General features: G+C 49.6%; 2 protein-coding genes across 5 annotated transcripts; both read right to left on the minus strand.

The window, feature by feature from the left end:
* Nucleotides 1-1348: 1348 nt before the first annotated feature.
* On the minus strand, nt 1349-9720 carry PIGO (phosphatidylinositol glycan anchor biosynthesis class O). 4 transcript variants are annotated; one of them, XM_008695163.2, is made up of 11 exons: nt 9012-9696; nt 7938-8449; nt 7175-7318; nt 6864-6987; nt 6385-6544; nt 5997-6176; nt 4212-5739; nt 3480-3686; nt 3051-3265; nt 2386-2456; nt 1349-2233 (listed from the first exon to the last, which is right to left on the minus strand). In XM_008695163.2, the coding sequence occupies exons 2-11, from the start codon at nt 8446-8448 to the stop codon at nt 2104-2106; spliced, it is 3270 nt and encodes a 1089-aa protein (XP_008693385.1). In that variant the 5' UTR covers nt 8449; nt 9012-9696; the 3' UTR covers nt 1349-2103. The 4 variants fall into 4 exon arrangements, 3 of the variants coding, with proteins under 3 accessions (XP_008693385.1, XP_008693384.1, XP_008693388.1); XM_008695162.2 differs by having other exon boundaries at nt 7938-8452; XR_569670.2 differs by lacking the exons at nt 1349-2233; nt 2386-2456; nt 3051-3265 and having other exon boundaries at nt 3554-3686; nt 3931-5739; nt 7938-9720.
* Nucleotides 9721-13176: 3456 nt separating this feature from the next.
* On the minus strand, nt 13177-16535 carry STOML2 (stomatin like 2). The gene is made up of 10 exons (XM_008695167.2): nt 16380-16535; nt 16002-16139; nt 15435-15534; nt 15238-15296; nt 15045-15146; nt 14755-14889; nt 14457-14601; nt 14258-14337; nt 13869-13997; nt 13177-13453 (listed from the first exon to the last, which is right to left on the minus strand). Exons 1-10 carry the CDS (start codon nt 16422-16424, stop codon nt 13316-13318), a joined length of 1071 nt encoding a protein of 356 aa, XP_008693389.1. The 5' UTR covers nt 16425-16535; the 3' UTR covers nt 13177-13315.
* Between the last annotated feature and the right edge of the window lie 292 nt (nt 16536-16827).

A 16827-nucleotide genomic window follows, 5' to 3' on the forward strand; every position in this document is an offset into this window, starting at 1 on the left:
CCAAAAAGAAATGAAACGTATGTCCAAACAAAACTTGTACATAGATGTTCATAGCAACATTACTTGGAAAAACCAAAAGGTGTAAAAAACCCAAATGGCCATAAATGGATGAATGGATAAACAAAATGTGATATAACCATGCAATGGAATATTATTTGGCCATAAAAAATAAATGAAATACTGATATGTGAGGCAACATGGATGAACCTTGAAAACACTAGGCTGAGTAAAAGAAGCCAGACAGAAAAGGACACATATTGTAGGATTCCATTTATATAAAATGTCCAGAATAGAAAATACAGTCAGAAAGCAGATTAGTGGTTGCCTAAGGTTAGGGATGGAGGTGGGGAGGTTTGGAGGGTGATAGGAAAATGTACTGAGTTTTTTTTTGGGGGGGGGGTGATGAAAATGTTTCTGAAATTGTGGCACAGTCATACAACTCTGAATTTTACCAAAAATTATGGAATTGTGCACTTTAAATGGCTGAATTTTATGTGAATTGTACCTCAATAAAGTTCTTTTAAAAAAACAATGAGTTAATGTGGAATGGGTGCTTTGATGTCAATTAAGAGGCAGGGACAGAATTTTTAATAATATATCTTTCTCCAAAAGTTTCCTGGATTTAGATCAGAAGAAAAGGAAATAGCCAATGGTTGGCAGATCAGCATTATTTCCCTTAGGCTTCAGGAAAGGAGGCTCCCTACCAAAAAAAAAAAAAAAAAAAAAAAAAAAAGAGGGGGTCGTACCTGACTAGGACAGGGTGAGGGACTAGAGTCTTGAAATCCTTCCCATGGGTGCTAGGGATGGAATAGGGTCTTTTCTTCTCACAGAGATACTGTGTGCTTATTAAAAGATGCTTGGGAATGGTGTCCACCAGACTGAGAGAGGCAAAATGATTTTTTTCTAATTCATCTTTTAGTCTTAGCTGGCGCCTAACTTCTCTCAAATTATTAGCCTATTCCTGCCAGGGTTACCAATGTCCTATTCTCTAATTACCTGAACAGTATACACTTCTTATCATCTTTCTGTTTCACCTATGTAGCACTACAGACTATTAGCCATTAATTCCAACTCTTCCTTTAGCTACAGCAGGGAACACCTTTTCTTCACAATCACTGCTATGCAGCTTGTCTTCTTTCTGACAAGTAAAAGTGCTCTTCCACAATTTTACATCTGTTCTTTCAGTTTTTTCATCTCCTCCTGTCCTGGGCATTCTCAAACATCAAATCCCAGGCCTGACCCTTCTCCTCAGAGCCTCTCCCACCCTCCTTTGATGGACATTTCCATGAGAATTTCATGCCAGCACTTCAATAGGACACAGTAGTTGAGTTGGATGGACAGCACAAGAGACATGCATTAAATTTATAATTTTGGCTTCAAGTCGGGAACAATCAATGGGACAAGATGGAATGCTATGTAAGATGGGCAATTAGGTCTGATAAATAACAGCAAATGTTGGAAAACTAGGATGGCCTCCACAGAAGAGAAGGGCAAAGGGTGTTCTGGAGTGAAAGAACCCAACAGAGGAGAGAATACAGCACTGTTTGGGGTTTTAGACAATGAGTCTGTGTACTCCACAATGCCTGGGCTTGTCTTTCCAGCCGTCTCTGCTATCAGCCAAAGCATAAGAATTTAATAAAATACGTTACGTGGCAAAGAAAAATGGCACGTGGGATATCAGGAGTGATTTGGGAAGACGTAGGGGAAGTGAATTCAGACAACTTCAACCACTTCCCAAAGGTTTTCAGGTGTAGCCAAGTCTGCATAAGATGGCCGATGTTATCTGTGCCTCATGGGAGGTGAGAGTGACCCTCCCCCTAGTCCCTGTAGGTCAGTGGGGACTCCCCCACCTCTCAGACACACATATTCACATTATTATTTTATTCTTCTTTGGAGGCTACCCTCCAAAGCAGGAGTGAGAGAGCAGGCCCCACTATGATTTTGAATTCTAGAATAATGAAGTCCCAGATGTCTAGCTCCTGGCTGCATGGTGTTAAGAAGTGTAGATAAGCGTCTCTTGCAGATGATCCGGTACCTATACAGGCCAGGCTAGATTGTTCTCCAGCTCTCCCTGTGGCCACAAGCCAGCATTAGCAGCCTAGGCTACCTCTGCTGGGCCAGAACTAGCTGCCTGAACCAGGAGCTCACAGCACCATCCACTCGCATCACCAAAGCTATGCCCAGGAAAAGTCCCACGCTGCTCACAATAAAGCCCACGGCTTCAAAAATGAACCTGTAAATAAAGGTGAAGAATTCTCAGGGGACACTGAGAGTAGGTCTAGAGCCTTTTCCTTGATGAAACAAAACCTGTCCACCCTGATGTTCATTCTTTCCTCCAAGCTTCACCCTCCCCAACACCAATACTTCTCAAGCAAATCCACTCACTTGGGGGCAAACACCTTCCAGACCATGAGATGCCTGCGGAGGATGGAGGCTGCCAAGGCACAGGCCAGAATCTAGGGAGGACAGGAAAGGCCAAGTTACTTGGGAAGGAGGAAACAGGTCAAAGGGAGAGTTGCCATAGGCCCCTATGAAGAATGGGAGGAGTAGGAAAATAGTGCATGTCAGTGGAAAAAAACCTGGGTGAGGAGTTAGGAGATCTAATTCTTTTCCTGGCCCCACCATGACTCACTGTGTGACCCTGGGCAAGCACTATCCATCTGTGCCGATTACACTCAGGCTCTGCCTCCCAAGTTGGGAGGCAGATGTCAGTCACACCTTCTGCCTCTGAAGGGAAGGAGGATCCTTGACCACAGCCTGGGAAAGAATCCTGGCCATCACCTCAGTTTTTCCAGTCTGTTCACTAATGGAGGAATCCCCAAATGCAACCAGCAGGGTCCAGATCTAGCTTATAGAGAGGAAACGATCCAAGACTAAGATTAAGGAGACCCAGGTTTAATTCTCAATATAGCCACTGGAGGCCATGGCCTTGGGCAACCATTTTGCTTATCTGTACTTTAGTCAAGGCTCTCTCCCAGGGTTTTGGCCAAGTATGAAAGAAAGAACGTGATGTACACACATGAGAAAAGGTCACTAACTCCTGCACCCACCTGAATACCAAGGACAAAGAGGTACTTGAGGCCCAGCTGCAGCAGCGCTGCATTGAAGTGATGAGGTGCCTCCCGGAGCCGCATCTCCATCAGTGGCTCCTCCTCCTCCTCAGGCCTGACTCTGGCTTCAGCTTCATTCCCTAGGGGCTGCCACCTCTTCCGGGGCCCTTGACTCTCACAGAGGAAGGGCCAGAGCAGAAGCAATGGGCAACCTACTGCCTCAGAGGAAGGCAGGGCTAGAATCAGTGGAGGACCTAGGGACCAGGCCACCCTGGCCCCCAACCACCTTAGTTGACTGAGGCTCCACTTAGTATTGGCCAAAGGGTGCCAAAGAGCCAGCAAAACCACATCTCCCCACTCAAATCCAGGAGCTCCCTTTCCTTCCAGAAAGTCAGAGTAAACAATGGAAGCAAGGGAGGAATGAGGTACCTGCAAAGAGGAGATGGGAGGCAAAGGTGTTGGCTCCCACCAGCAGAGCAGGCAGCCAGGTGGAGGAACCATGACCCTCTGGGAATCCCACGAAGGCTGCATGCCAATGAATGGCTGGAAAGACAGGCTGGTGGCCCATGGAGTAGAAGGTCTGCGTGGCCATGAGGGCCCAAGCAGAGACTGCCTGCCATGGCACAGTAAAAGGACCTGGGGGGAAAAAAGGACCTCTTCACAGTCACATCCACTCCCTAATTCATAGCCTACTGCTCATGGTCATATACTCCTACTACTTCAGTGCTACATACACACACACGCCCCTCACCCCAACCTCCTTACATTCAACACTCTGCTATTCTATTTCCTCTTTGGCTCTAAGCCTCCATTTTTCTAATCTGAACTGCGGTCCATCTCTTTCTCTCACATACACACAGCTCACTGTGACATTACATACTCATAGTTCACCACTCCCATTACTGGAAAATCAGGAAATGCACTCCATGAAGATGTAGCATTGCCATTAAGAAATGAGGCTTGGAGTACTCCTGTCTCCCTCCTTCATGAACCTTGCTGGCCTTGAGAGCCAGTGGCAGGGATCAATTAGCTTGGCTACATCAGGAAGACCCTCCCCAACTGTGTGAAGGATCTGAGGAGCAACACCTCCCTGAAAACAAGAGGGGCCGAAGTCACATCACTACTGTCCTTGGATGAATCAAGGCTGAGAAATGTATTTACCAGGGGTGGTGATGGGTATCCCAGCAGCAAGCAGATGCAGGAGAAGGAAGCTCTGCAGAAACAGAAGCAGGAACACAAGGCTAATGCGCTCTGCATGCAATAGCAGAAGTGGGAAGGCCAAGAGGGTGAGAGCCGTGACCATAGCAGCTGAGTAGACACTCCCCAACTGGTAGGCCGCCACAGTCAGGGGGCCTTGGGATTTGGTCCTCTCTAGACGGCCCCGGAACTCCTCCTGCATATGTCGGTAGATTTGAGGTACCACATAATCCAGGTCAGCCCGAGAAGTGGGGGGGCCTGCGAAGGGAGTGAGGACAGTCCTGGGCCTTGGGGCACCCGTCGTAGCCTTCACTATCACTGTCACAGGCCTCCAGAGCAGCAGCACGAGCCCTGAAGCGGCCAACCCTGCCACAGCCCTAGGCAGCACAACTGATGCCCCAGCTACCAAGGCCCGGAGACGTGGGGGTGCTTCATCTGCCCCTGACGCCAGTGCCCAGTAGGCAGCAGTGCCCAGTACCATCAGGGGCAGCCCCCAGCGCACAAACAGCACAGAGGGCTCAGGGCTCTTGAGATTGCTATAGCGGCGAAGCCACAGGCGCACGGCAGCTAATAGGGCTACCAAAGCCCCCACACAAGCTCCATACCACAAATTCTTGGCTCGACCACCCACCACGGATGCCAAGGGACTCAGCCAGGGAGAGGAATGGCAAGCAGGTGTCTCTTCAGGGCAGCGATGAAAGAGCCCAGCTAGCCTTATACATAAAAGCAACCCGACTCCAAGTCCCAGGGCATGGGTGCCATTGCGCCGTGGTGGGCCTGCCGAAGCCGAAAAGCAAAGGCGGGGTATTGTGAGCAGCTTAGATGGCAGCAGCTTACCCTCCCAGTGAAGCTGGGCAACCAGGAGCAAGATGAGTGAGCCCAAAAGGAAGGGGGTGGCCCTGGCCTCAGCTACAACAAAGCTATCAGAGAAGAAAGCAGCAAAGCGAATGAGCAGGAATAACAGGACAGGCCCAGGGATAGGAAGCAGGGCTACCAGGGGCCTCTTGGACCCCCAGCCAGCCCAGGCTTTCCACAGAAAAGGCAGGAGTGAGCCCACTGCAGCCATGGCCCCTAGAACCACTGGATCCAGCTTCAGCCCAGTAGTTGTCAAGAGTCCAGCACACACTATGGTACCAGCCAGACCACAGGCCATGGGTGTTAGGAGGAGGGGGCGGAAGCAGAAGCCTGGGGATATTGCCCACTGGGATACCAGCAGGCAAAGAAAGCAGGCAGCAGCCATGAGAGCAGCACCCCCTGCCATGCGACCCAGAGAGAAACGAGCCCAAGACTGAATGCACATGGCCCGAACTCCCCGCAGGAACTGCTGCAGCTCAGTAATCACAGTCTGTAGTGCTGCCTCAGCCCCCTGGGGGCTCTGCAGAAGCCGCTGGTAGTCAGCAGAGGCCTTGGAGAAAAGGTTCTGCAGCCGATGAAGCTCCTTAACTTGAAGGTCCTGAGTCGCAGCTGAGTAGGTGTGAAGAAATCGGGATACCTGGCAAAAGTGGTCAGAGACCAAGGCAAGACATCAGAGATATAAACCAGGACAGAGGCAAGGATAGGTGTTACCAAAAGGGGTTTCTGGAAATCAGGGACCCCCTGTCCAGGACAGGGAGGAAAGGAGGGATAATGGAAGGAGGACATGGCTATGGAAAGTGGGATTAAGACCGAACAAATGACAATGGAGTGATCATTATGCTTCTCTTATGCCCACCCTAGGTCTGTCACCTGAAAGCCCTGCCCATCACCTACCTGCTGGGCATTGAGATGGAGAGCTGAGGCTTGGGCCAGAGCAGAGGAATGAGGCTGGGAATCTTCAATCTCTGAGAACAGCTCAGCCATCACCTCCCCGATGTTCCCAAATGGAATGGGCAGGCCCAGCAACAGGGCCAGCGTAGGCACAAGGCTGATTTGAGGAACTACCTCCGGCTCCTAGAGGAAAAGGAGAGGGGCCAATGGGTTCACCACAGAGCTGAGCTCAGGATTTGGGATGGAAGACATATGGACCTAGGTAGGAAATGAGTGGGGGATGCCCAGGGTCATGAATTTCGGGGCCTAAAATGGAGGGATCCACAAGAATGCTGTGATCATGATTTGGTTGAATACCAAGAGATGAGACAAAGCACACCCCAGGACTCACCTCTGGTGGGGCACCAGGAAAGAGGGCTTTGGGACTGTACAGAAAAAGTGCAGCCGAGATCTCTAGCTCACTGTCTCCTCCATGATCCCCAGTCACGGTCATCCCATGGTCCCCAATCACGACCAGCAGTGTGTCATTCTCCAGGCGCTCCACAAGTCCCCTGAGGGCCAAGAAATATGTCAGGAGGTAGGAATGGATAAAGATTTTCCTGGGAGACCCATTCACCCCCAGCCATAACTTCCATTAGGAGGCTCTAGACATTTGGCAAAGAGATGACCTCTTCAGTCATGACCTTACTGCCCAAAGCCACATGCTGAGTTACTCAAGATGGATGAGGCCCCTAGCTTCAGAAAAATGCCTAGAAAAGACAGAATTCAGCAAGGAAAGAGGCTCCAAGATAAACACTTTTTCTCTTGGGCCAATATATCCTAAGATTCTCAGACACAAACCCACTCCCCCAGCCAATATCCCACACTCACTGGATCACCTGGTCCATTTGGCTAAGTTTCTTGGCCATTTCAGGGTGGTGAGGGCCATACTTGTGGCCACAGTGATCCACACCCAGGAAGTGAGCAATCAGCATATCCCATTCACCACTGTCCACTGTGAAAGGAAGAACATGGAGCACAGGGGACTAAGGCCCACTCCTCAACCCCAGCCAGGCTCTGACACTATCTGAAGAGACACAATCTGAGGCCAATGCACCCATGGGAGGTTCAGAATTTGTGACCTGAAGCAGCCCTCCCCAGCTCCCAGTCTTAGTCAGGCCTGCCTCTGGTCCCATGCTCACTGGTTGGATAGAGATGTTCCAGTATGCCATTGTCCACTGTGTGCAGGTCTCTGACATTGAAGGATGGGAAGAAGAAAGCTTGGGAAAAAGCTCCAGGAAAAAGATCTTTCCAGGTATCATCTCCCATGAAGACCACACGCCTTCCTGCAGGGACATGAGAGTGGGTCACAGCCTGAGAAGGAGTCAAGGCAGAGGNNAAGAGAAGAGGAGGCCCTTTAAAAACTTTTCAGAAACCTCAACCATGCACTCAAAGGCACAGCAATTCCATCCAGCAACTCTTCATCCTTCAAAGCCTAAAATTTTCGGCCAGGAAGCTTTCCCTGATAATCATACGTTCTCTAATAACCAGATTTCTCACTCCTCTTCCTACAAAAGGCTCTGCTAGCTCTCAGTCCCTGGCTATCTCTGCAACTCTGTTTTTCCTGGGTATATGCTGCTTTTTTCAAGTCAGTGAGTGAACAGGGCATGGACCCTCTACACTCTCCTCCACACCTGTGAGGATATCAGACTCACACCTTCTCTTCTTCATTGCTCTACTGCCCCTTGCTGAGAGCTCCCCAGAAGTAAAACCAACACTCCATGCAGATTAGAAATTCCAGAAGGACAAAGCTCACACCTGCACTTATTAAATGCGGGGCCCTGGTCTCTTTCTCTTCCTCTGTCCTCCCACAGCAGCAGTTGAACACCCAAAGTTCTGGCTCTCTAGCATCTAAAGAGAAAATATGCTCAAGTATTCCTGGCTTCCAAAGGGGCCCAAACTAACCTGCGCTGGCGAGCTGTTTAATGAGATTGTCTTCCACTATGGCATGGCTGGCAAAGTTACTACCAGCATCGATAAAGGTAGGCAGTGAGCCTGTGGTGAGGGCCTTGAGGCGCTGCATGGTGGTGGTGGGGGGATCAGCCTTAGATTGGTAGAGCTTGGCATGGTGGGGCTGAATCTCCAGGATCCTTTGCAAGGAGTCCAGTTTGCCCAGGAAGGGCAGAGAGACAGGAGGCTCTCCAGGACCGTGTGAGGGCTGAGGCTGGGCAAAGTCAAATCGCAGAGCATCTATCAGCACCAACACAACCCGAGAAAATCGAGAAGCCATCCAGCAGGCCCCAGGCTTCCCTTGGCTCCCCCACGGCTGGGACCCAGGGCCTGGAAGCTCTTGGCAGCTGCTATGGTTGGTGAGTTCCAAACGGGTGAGCAGGAAGCCACTGGTGAAGAGGGCAATGCCGGCGTAGAAGAGGAAGCAGACCCAGGCCAGGAAGAGCAGCACTGAGATCTTCTGCATCCTGCTGGTAGCGGGGAGGGGAATTCATCACTGTGGGGTAAAAAACCAATGGATATTCTGGTCCCTCAATACAAAGCCCAGCTAGAATCACTTCCTCTTGGAAGCCTTCCGGAAGATAAACAGCCCCATAGCCAACCCAATGCAATGTTCCTCTCCACCAGTTATACCAGTGTTTCTGAAGATGCGGTCCGCAGACTATGGGCATCAACCTGGAGCAGCTGTTTAAAATGCTGATTTCCAGGCCCCACCCCAGATCTACTCAATCAGGATCTTTGGGGGTGGAGCATAGGGATTTGCACATGTACTCCGGGAGATTCTAATGATGAAAAGCACAGTCCACGAGGGAAGCTTATTCCTAGTGGTAGAATGCTCTCTGACAGCTCATTTCTCCACCTCTCTCCTTGCCAATCTCAACACCCCTGGGGTGGCCAGGGCTCGCAGCCGCAGGAGAACCCGGGCCGGAATGACGGCGCCGCCTGGTGGGGACCAAGAGGACCAAGGGGAGGAGTCACGCTCCGCTTCCGGATGGCCAGGATCGCCAGGAGACCGGAGTCGCGACCTACCCCACTCAGCAAAGCAGAGTCGCAGGGTCTTGAGCCTGTTGGGCCTCGCCGGGACCCACAAGTCCGGACGGCTCTGCTTCCTCTGGTGGGTACCCGGCCTTCTCCTGGGCACCCTGGCTTCGGTACTTGGCACGCTAGGCTGCGAGCTGAGGGGGATAGGTCTCTTCGGGAAAGGGAAGTAAAGAGCAGGGAGTACGAGTAGATTCTCGCAGACCGCGGCTCACCTTGAACGGCGCCCGGAAGCGCAGCGGCGACGCCTGCACACTGACACCACAGACAAGTATATGCCGGACAGAGCGGCCCGCGGGGGCCTCAGCGCCATCTGCCGGCGCCTCCGAAGAAGTTCGGCAAGGAGCGCAGGGCTGGCCACAGACGGAGAGTTTGACGAGAGGTCATATAGTTCAGCCGAATTAGGGGCAAGGAACTAAGAAGAGCTCGGGGAAGCACTGGTCATTCTTGGTTAAGACTAAGAGCTGTCCTTTTGGAATCAAACTTAGCTTGAATCCTAGCTCTGCCCCTCACTGGCATTATTGGGCATTACCTCATCTGTAAAGTGGGGATAAATAATACTATAATACTTACTTTCTCCTTTTTGCTTAGCTGACACCAACTGATAGATTTTATTATTCTCCCTCTTCATGCCTTTCACTGTATCTTCCAACTTAGTAATTTAAAAAATAATCCAATTTAAAAACGGGCAAAGGTCCGGCAGCAGGCTGGCTCAGTTGCTAGAGCATGGAACTCTTGATCTTGAGGTCATGAGTTCAAGCCCCACATCCGGCATAGAGCCTACTTTAAATAAAATAAAATAAAATAAAATTTTTAAATGGGCAAAGGAGGGGCGCCTGGTTGGCTCAGTCAGAAGAGCAGGAGACTTTTGATCTTGGGGTTGTGAGTTTGAGCCACCTTGGGGTAGAGATTACTTAAATAAAACTTGAAAACACAAACATGTCTTTTTTTTTTTTAAAGATTGTATTTATTTATTTGACAGAAAGAGAGCACAAGCAGGGGGAGCGGCAGGCAGAGGGAGAGGGAGAAGCAGGCTCCCTGCTGAGCAAGGAGCCGGAAGTGAGGCTCGATCCCAGGATTCTGGGATCATAACCCCAGTGGAAGGCAGCCGCTTAACCGACTGAGCCACCCAGGCACCCCTCACAAATGTGTTTTAAAAAAATAAAAAAATAAAAATGGGCAAAGGATCCGAATAGACCTTTCTCCAAAGAAAATATACACATGACTGATTAACACAGGAAAAGATGCTCAACATCATTAGCCATCAGGGGAATACTAGAAATACCACTTCATACTTACTAGGATGGCTATAATAGAAAAGACAAATAACGTATTGGCATGGATGCGGAGAAATTTGAACCCTCATACACTGCTTTTGGGATTGTAAAATGGTGCTTTGGAAAACAGTCTAGCAGTTCTTCAAAAGGTTAAATATAGAGTTACCATATGCCCCAGCAATTTCACTCCTAGACATATATCCAAGAGAAATGAAAAGCATATGTCCACACAGAAACTTGCACATAACAGTTCATAGCAGCAAAACAACCCAAATTGCCTTCACTGATAGATAAACAAAATATAGTATATCATACAATAGAATATTGTTCAGCCATAAAAAGGAATAAAGTACTGCTACATTCTATTACATGGATGAAACTTATTGAGGGAAAGAAGCCAATCACAAAATAGTATTTTATATTATTCCATTTACATGAATACATAAAGCTACAGAGACAGTTAAGTTAGTGATTTCCTAGGACAGGAGAAAGAGAAGAGTGACTGGAATGGGTACAGGGTTTTGGTGGTGGGGTAGGGATGGAGGAAAGATGATGAAAATGTTCTAAAATTGTGATGATTGCACAACTCTGAATATAAGTTACTGAATTTACACTTTATAATGGGTGAATTGTATGTGAATTACATCTCAGGAAAGCTACTATGTTTTTTAAAATATTGTATTTATTTATTTGAGAGACAGAGATAGAGCACGAGCGGGGAGGAGACGGAGAAGCAGGCTCCCCACAGGGCTTAATGCAGGGCTTGATGTAGGGCTCGATGCAGGCCTCAATCCCAGGACCCTAGGATCATGACCTGAGCCAAAGGCAACATCTGACTGACTGAGACGCCCAGGTGCCTCTCAGTAAAGTTACTATTAAAAAAAACCAAAAAACAAAAAAGCCTCTCCACTGGTTCACATTTCACAGTAAAGCCCAAGTTCTTGCAGTAATCCTACAGGGCCCTACAAGTCTATACACCAGCTCTGGCTTCTGCCTCTGACTTATCTAGCTGCCACTTCTTCGCTTAACTATTCCAGCTATTGCATCGTTCCTTCACTCTTCCAGTTACACTGGCCTCAAGGCCATAGCATTTAGAATCTCCCGTCAGCTTTACTCCCAAGGTACCCAAACGGGTCTTCCCCTCATCTCCATATCTAGCTCAAATGTAACATCCAGAGGCTTCCTGGAACGCTGACTTAATGTTACAGATTACAGCCTCCTCCCCAATTCCCCACCTCCCTTCCTTTCTTCTATAGCACAACTCACCAGCATGTGAAATACTAAACGTCTTATTATATGTCCCTTCCAAATAGAACTTAAAACTCATTGAGGGGTACCTGGCTCAGTGGGTGAGTATGGGACTTGATCTCGCAGTTTTAAGTTTGAGCCCCAAGTTGCGTGTAGACATCACTTAAAAATTGAATCTTAAAAAAATAAAAATAAAATCTTAAAGGAAAAAAAAAACCCTTAAACTCATTGAGAGCAGGGAATTTAGTTCATTATTATATCTTTAGTGCCTGGCATGTATTTGGGGTTCAACAGTTATCAAATGGATACATGAGTAAGTTCTAATTCAGACATATGTTGAAAAATGTCATCCCTCCACCACCATCCCGATGTCTCCTTACTTTCAGGCCTCATCACCTGCTCCAGGATAGTTGAGGCTGCCTTCTTTACTGTCCTTTAGCCTCCTATCTCTCCTTCAAATACCCTGTCCACTTCGTACCAGGACAGCTGTATCTAAAATACTAATAGGACTACCTTCATCTTCCTAAGAATTCATGGCAAGGGGAAAAAAAAACCCTTCATTGATCCCTCCTTACCCTAAGGCTGAAGTCCAAATTCTTCAGTACTCTATCTCCCTGTGCTGTAGGCCTTGCCATACAGTTACACACTCTAACATCCCACCCTTCAGCCTTAGCAAACTCTGAATGTTCCAACTTCTCTGGAACAGTGGGCCTTTGCATATTCTAGTCCCAAACCTTCTAACCTGGTGAAGGCATTAATTTTTCCAACCTGAGCTCAACGGCAGAGTTGGCAGCTTTATTGCCCACACCAGAACTTTCTTCCATCATAGCACTTACCACTTTGTCTGTTTTCCCTGCCCAACCTGAGTCTGTGAAAGCAGAACCACTGGGTCTAAACTGGTTTTGTAACCTACGTCTAGCACTGAGCTTGGCACACGGTAGACATCATGACATTTTTGACGGAGTACTATCCTGCCAGGGTAGTTTTAAGCATTCAACAGTACTATCCTGCCAGGGTAGTTCTGTTTCCCATAAAAAATCCCCCCAGGGGTGCCTGCTAGATGGCTCAGTTGGTGGAGCAGGTGACTTTTTTTTTTTTAACCTTTTATTTGAGAGAGAGAACAGGCGCGCTAACGCAAGCAGGGGGAGGGACAGAAGGAGAAGGAGAAGCAGACACCCTGCTGAGCAGGGAGCCCAATGCAGAGCTCCATCCCAGGACCCTGGGATCATGAACTGAGCTGAAGGCAGACGCTTGAAAGACTGAGCCATCCAGGTGCCTCGAGCAGGTGACTTTTTATCTTGGGGCTGTGAGTTCAGGTCCCACATTGGCCATAGAGGTTACTTAAAACCAATCCCCCCAAATACCTGCTCAAATTCATGTCCCCATACTTAGTAGAAGGGGGAACTACACTCCCCTGCTGGCAGTTCAGCAGACCTGGGGCTTAATCCTTCCACCCTATCCCAAAGCTTCTCCTGAAGACAGAAAGGATGATTTTATTTACACGAGGTTTATTCTTACTCTTGGAGGAATCAGCTTCCCAGACCCGAGAGGACTGGAGGATGGAAGTAGACATCCAAGAAAAACACTGGTGACTTTCCCAACTTCATTCCCCAATCAAAGAGGACAGTTTCTGGTTTGCCACCGGCAAGTTTATTACATGATTAAAGTTCAAATAAAAAAATAATAACAAAATCTTGGCAGGGAAGCTAGAGCCAGAGTCTGGGAGTGCTGTTTCCCTGTCCCCAGTCTCCCTGGCCAAGCCCAGCTCCATTAACTCAGTTTGACTCGATCAAATTCCTCATCAAGACTTGCATCTGAGCCCTGGACATCTCTGCTGCTCCCACTGGAGACGGAGTCCTGGGCCCCTGGCACTGGGGCTTTGGTGAGGGCCCCATACACACCCATGGCCTAAGAAGAGGGACAGAGAAAGAGCCATGAGGACACATGGCAGAAGACACAGCCCAACCCACCAATGACTAAAAAGAAAGTGGGGCTGGGCCCAATAAGGTTGTTTTTCCTCTCTCTCTCTCAAGACTCAAACTTTAGAGTTGATTCTAGGAATCTTATAAACTATTAGAACAGGGTCACCCTCAGAATACCAGTACAGATATCTGCCAAAAAAAGAGACGTCTCAAGAACTCCCCTATCTCCGGGGGGGGGGGGGGGGGAGTGTCTCATTCTTAGAGATTTAGTCTCTACAGAGACTAACAGGAGGTCTAAGTCTCACTCTGAAGGCCTCTATGGTGTATAAGTTGTGACAGTGGTGGTGGGGTCTCAGTTTCTGGCATTGGTGTTCTGTGCTGGGTCCTCAGGGCACTCTAACCTGAGCCACCATACTGGTGACGTCACCGGGGTTGGAGGGCAGCAGGATAGTGTTGGAGTCCTTGGCCAGCTTGGAGAACGCACTGACATACTGCTCAGCCACCGTCAGTGAGGCTGCCGCATCTCCATTCTGTGGCCACAGAAGGGAAAAAAATCACAGATCACAGACTTGGAGAAGGGGGTGGGGGCAGGGGGTAGATAGAGGGGACGGGAGTAAAAAGAAGTCAGATTCCTGGAAAAAGGATCAGATCACAATGCAGATCACAATACAAGAGATCATGTAATCTGGCTCAACGGAACCCACAAAGGCAGGAACTTCTCCCAAGAATAGATGAGAAACCTCTTCCACTGTCAACTCCTGTCCCTGACTCCCACCCAGGGGCCTCTCACATGTTGTGTCAGAGCTGCAGCCAAGATCCGAATAGCTTCAGCCTTAGCTTTGGCCTTGGCCAGAACTGCACTGGCCTCTCCTGGAAGAAAAGAGACAAAGCTTTACTCATGAGGTCAGGGTATCTTAAAGCTCCTGTCGCAGCACCGACCCTCAAAGATCCATGCCCTGCTCCTCCCTCAGCCTCTACCCTCTGTGGACCTGCTGCCTGATTGATTTGTTCAGCCTTTTCCGCCTCGGAGGCCAGGATCTGTGCCTGCTTCTTCCCCTCTGCCACGTTGATGGCTGACTCTCGGGTCCCCTCAGACTCTAGAACTGTGGCCCGTTTCCGCCTCTCTGCCTCCACCTAGAAGCCCCCAACAAGCCCCATCAACAAGAAGCCAGAGTAAACTCTTACACAGACCTGCAACTGTACCCGTCATGATAGGGAAGGGAGTCCAGGTCCCCATGAGACTGGAGCATCCTGAAGTCCTCTTCCCTATCCCTCCCTGGCCCCCACCTGCATCTGCATGGACTCTTTCACCCGGGGTGGTACGTGGATATCCTTGATCTCATAACGGAGGCAGCGAATGCCCCAGCAGTCAGCAGCCTGATTGATGGCATCCACAATGCTAGCATTCAGGGACTCCCGCTCCTGGAAAAAGAGAGGTATAAATTCCATGGCTTCAACCCATTCATCAAGGGTCTAAGCTGAGAAGTGCCTCTGATTGATTCGTCTTGACCCCCAGAAAGGACTGAGAGTGCAAGGTGTGTGTCTTCCAAAACTAACCCTGGCCCAGATCTCCTTACCCGGAAGACTTTGTCCAGAGAGAGTTTGCCAAGCTCTGATCTCATGGTTGTCTGAGCTAGCTGTGTGACAGCATACTCAGGGTCCTCCACACCATAGCTTGCCTGAAAAGGGCATGGGTAGTGTAATAAGCTTGAGTGCAGAATTTTAGTGGGAAAAGCAACTCAGAAGCTGAATAAAGCAAGTAGCAGATACCTTGTAAGGGTCCATGATTCGTAGATAAAGGACTCCATCGATCTGCAGAGTTACATTGTCTACAAGTACAGCAGTGGGAGAGAAAAGGAAGAAAATCAGGCTTCTAATTTCCAATCAACTCTTTCTTCTGAGCTCTGGATCTCCTGCAACCACATCGTAATGGCCTCAGAGCACCCGTGTCACCCTAGACCCCTCACCGAGAGTCACAGCCGACTGCTCAGGCACGTTGATGACAATTTCCTTGAGACTCTGCACGTATCGGATCCGGTCTAACACAGGGATGAGGATGTTCAAGCCCTGGGAAGAGGAGTCATGGGTCCTCAGAAGAATGAGGATTTTAAGGTTAGGATCCAAGCTAGGCCTGGAGTGGGTATGGAATCAACATGTGGAACATTCCAAGTAAAGCAGAAAGCTGGGGGTGTCAATGGTAGGAAAGCCCAAGAGGATAGGAATACAAGGCTGCACATCTGAATGGAGGGGAGAGTGAAGGGAATAGGAACCAGCAGAGTAGAAGACAGGTGAAGCTGAGAGAGTGCACAGGGGAGATACCCAAGAACGGGGCCTGTGGGATGCTAAAGCGAATAGGAAAAGATGGTAACAGGGGTATAAGTATAAAGTTCAGCAGCCTGGGGCCTGCTAGGTCTGGCTGGGGGAGTTGGAAGCCAAAGGTGGATGCAGGATCGAAGGAGATCCCACCACATTCGACCATGTCATGAGGGAATTCGGCATCAGGCTGGCCCTGAGTGGGCAGAAGAGGTTCTCACAGGCTCCAGGATCCGATGGAATCGGCCCATTCGCTCCACCACCCAGGCCTCCTGCTGCGGCACAAACAGTACCACGGTGTTTCGGGGCAATCCAGAGGAGGCGCGACGCGGAGCACGGCCAGAAGCCTCTACGGAGCCCTGAAGAGAAGACAAGGATTAGCTGAGACACCAGCCGGCGGCGCACCCCGCCCCTGTCGGCGCCTATCCAGGGGGTATCTCCCCAACCCGCGACCCTAAAGAGTCCTCGGAGAGGAACTCACGTGGGTACCATGACCTCTGACCCCAGTTCTCTCACCAAACTTAGAATCCCACTTCTTCCCAGGTAAGGACCCAGGTGATCTCTGGCCTGACCCTTGGAGAAGGTTCCCCCGCACTCACCCTCAGCAAAAGGGCCCCAGTCCCCCGCGCCGCGCGCGCCAGCATTTCCCACGGCCGAAGGACCTCCGGAACCAACGAGACGAGGAGCAGAGAGGTCGCTCTAGAAACCCGGACCAGAGCCTTTCCTCCTTTATTTCCACTCCCCCAGACGTACTTCCGGCCGCCTGCTCCCCGCCCCCAACCTCAGCCAATCAGCGTTACTTGGCTGAAGTGTGTATCAAAAGGTTTCCTTGGATATGCAGACCTAGAGAAGGCCCGAGGCTGGAACTTGTTCTGGTTCTCGTTGATCGAGCCTGAGATCCCGGACATGGTGACTAAGGAAGCTATTTTCCACGTGCAACTGGCCCAGAAACACCTCCCACCGAGTTCTTTACCTCCATCCGAGACTCAGTTTACCCTTCCGAGCATATAAAACGCCCCTGTCACCGTAACGACCGGGAGATTTCGA

The sequence above is a fragment of the Ursus maritimus genome, unplaced genomic scaffold, assembly GCF_017311325.1.
Source record: "Ursus maritimus isolate PB19 unplaced genomic scaffold, ASM1731132v1 scaffold_17, whole genome shotgun sequence".
Lineage (NCBI taxonomy): Eukaryota > Metazoa > Chordata > Mammalia > Carnivora > Ursidae > Ursus > Ursus maritimus.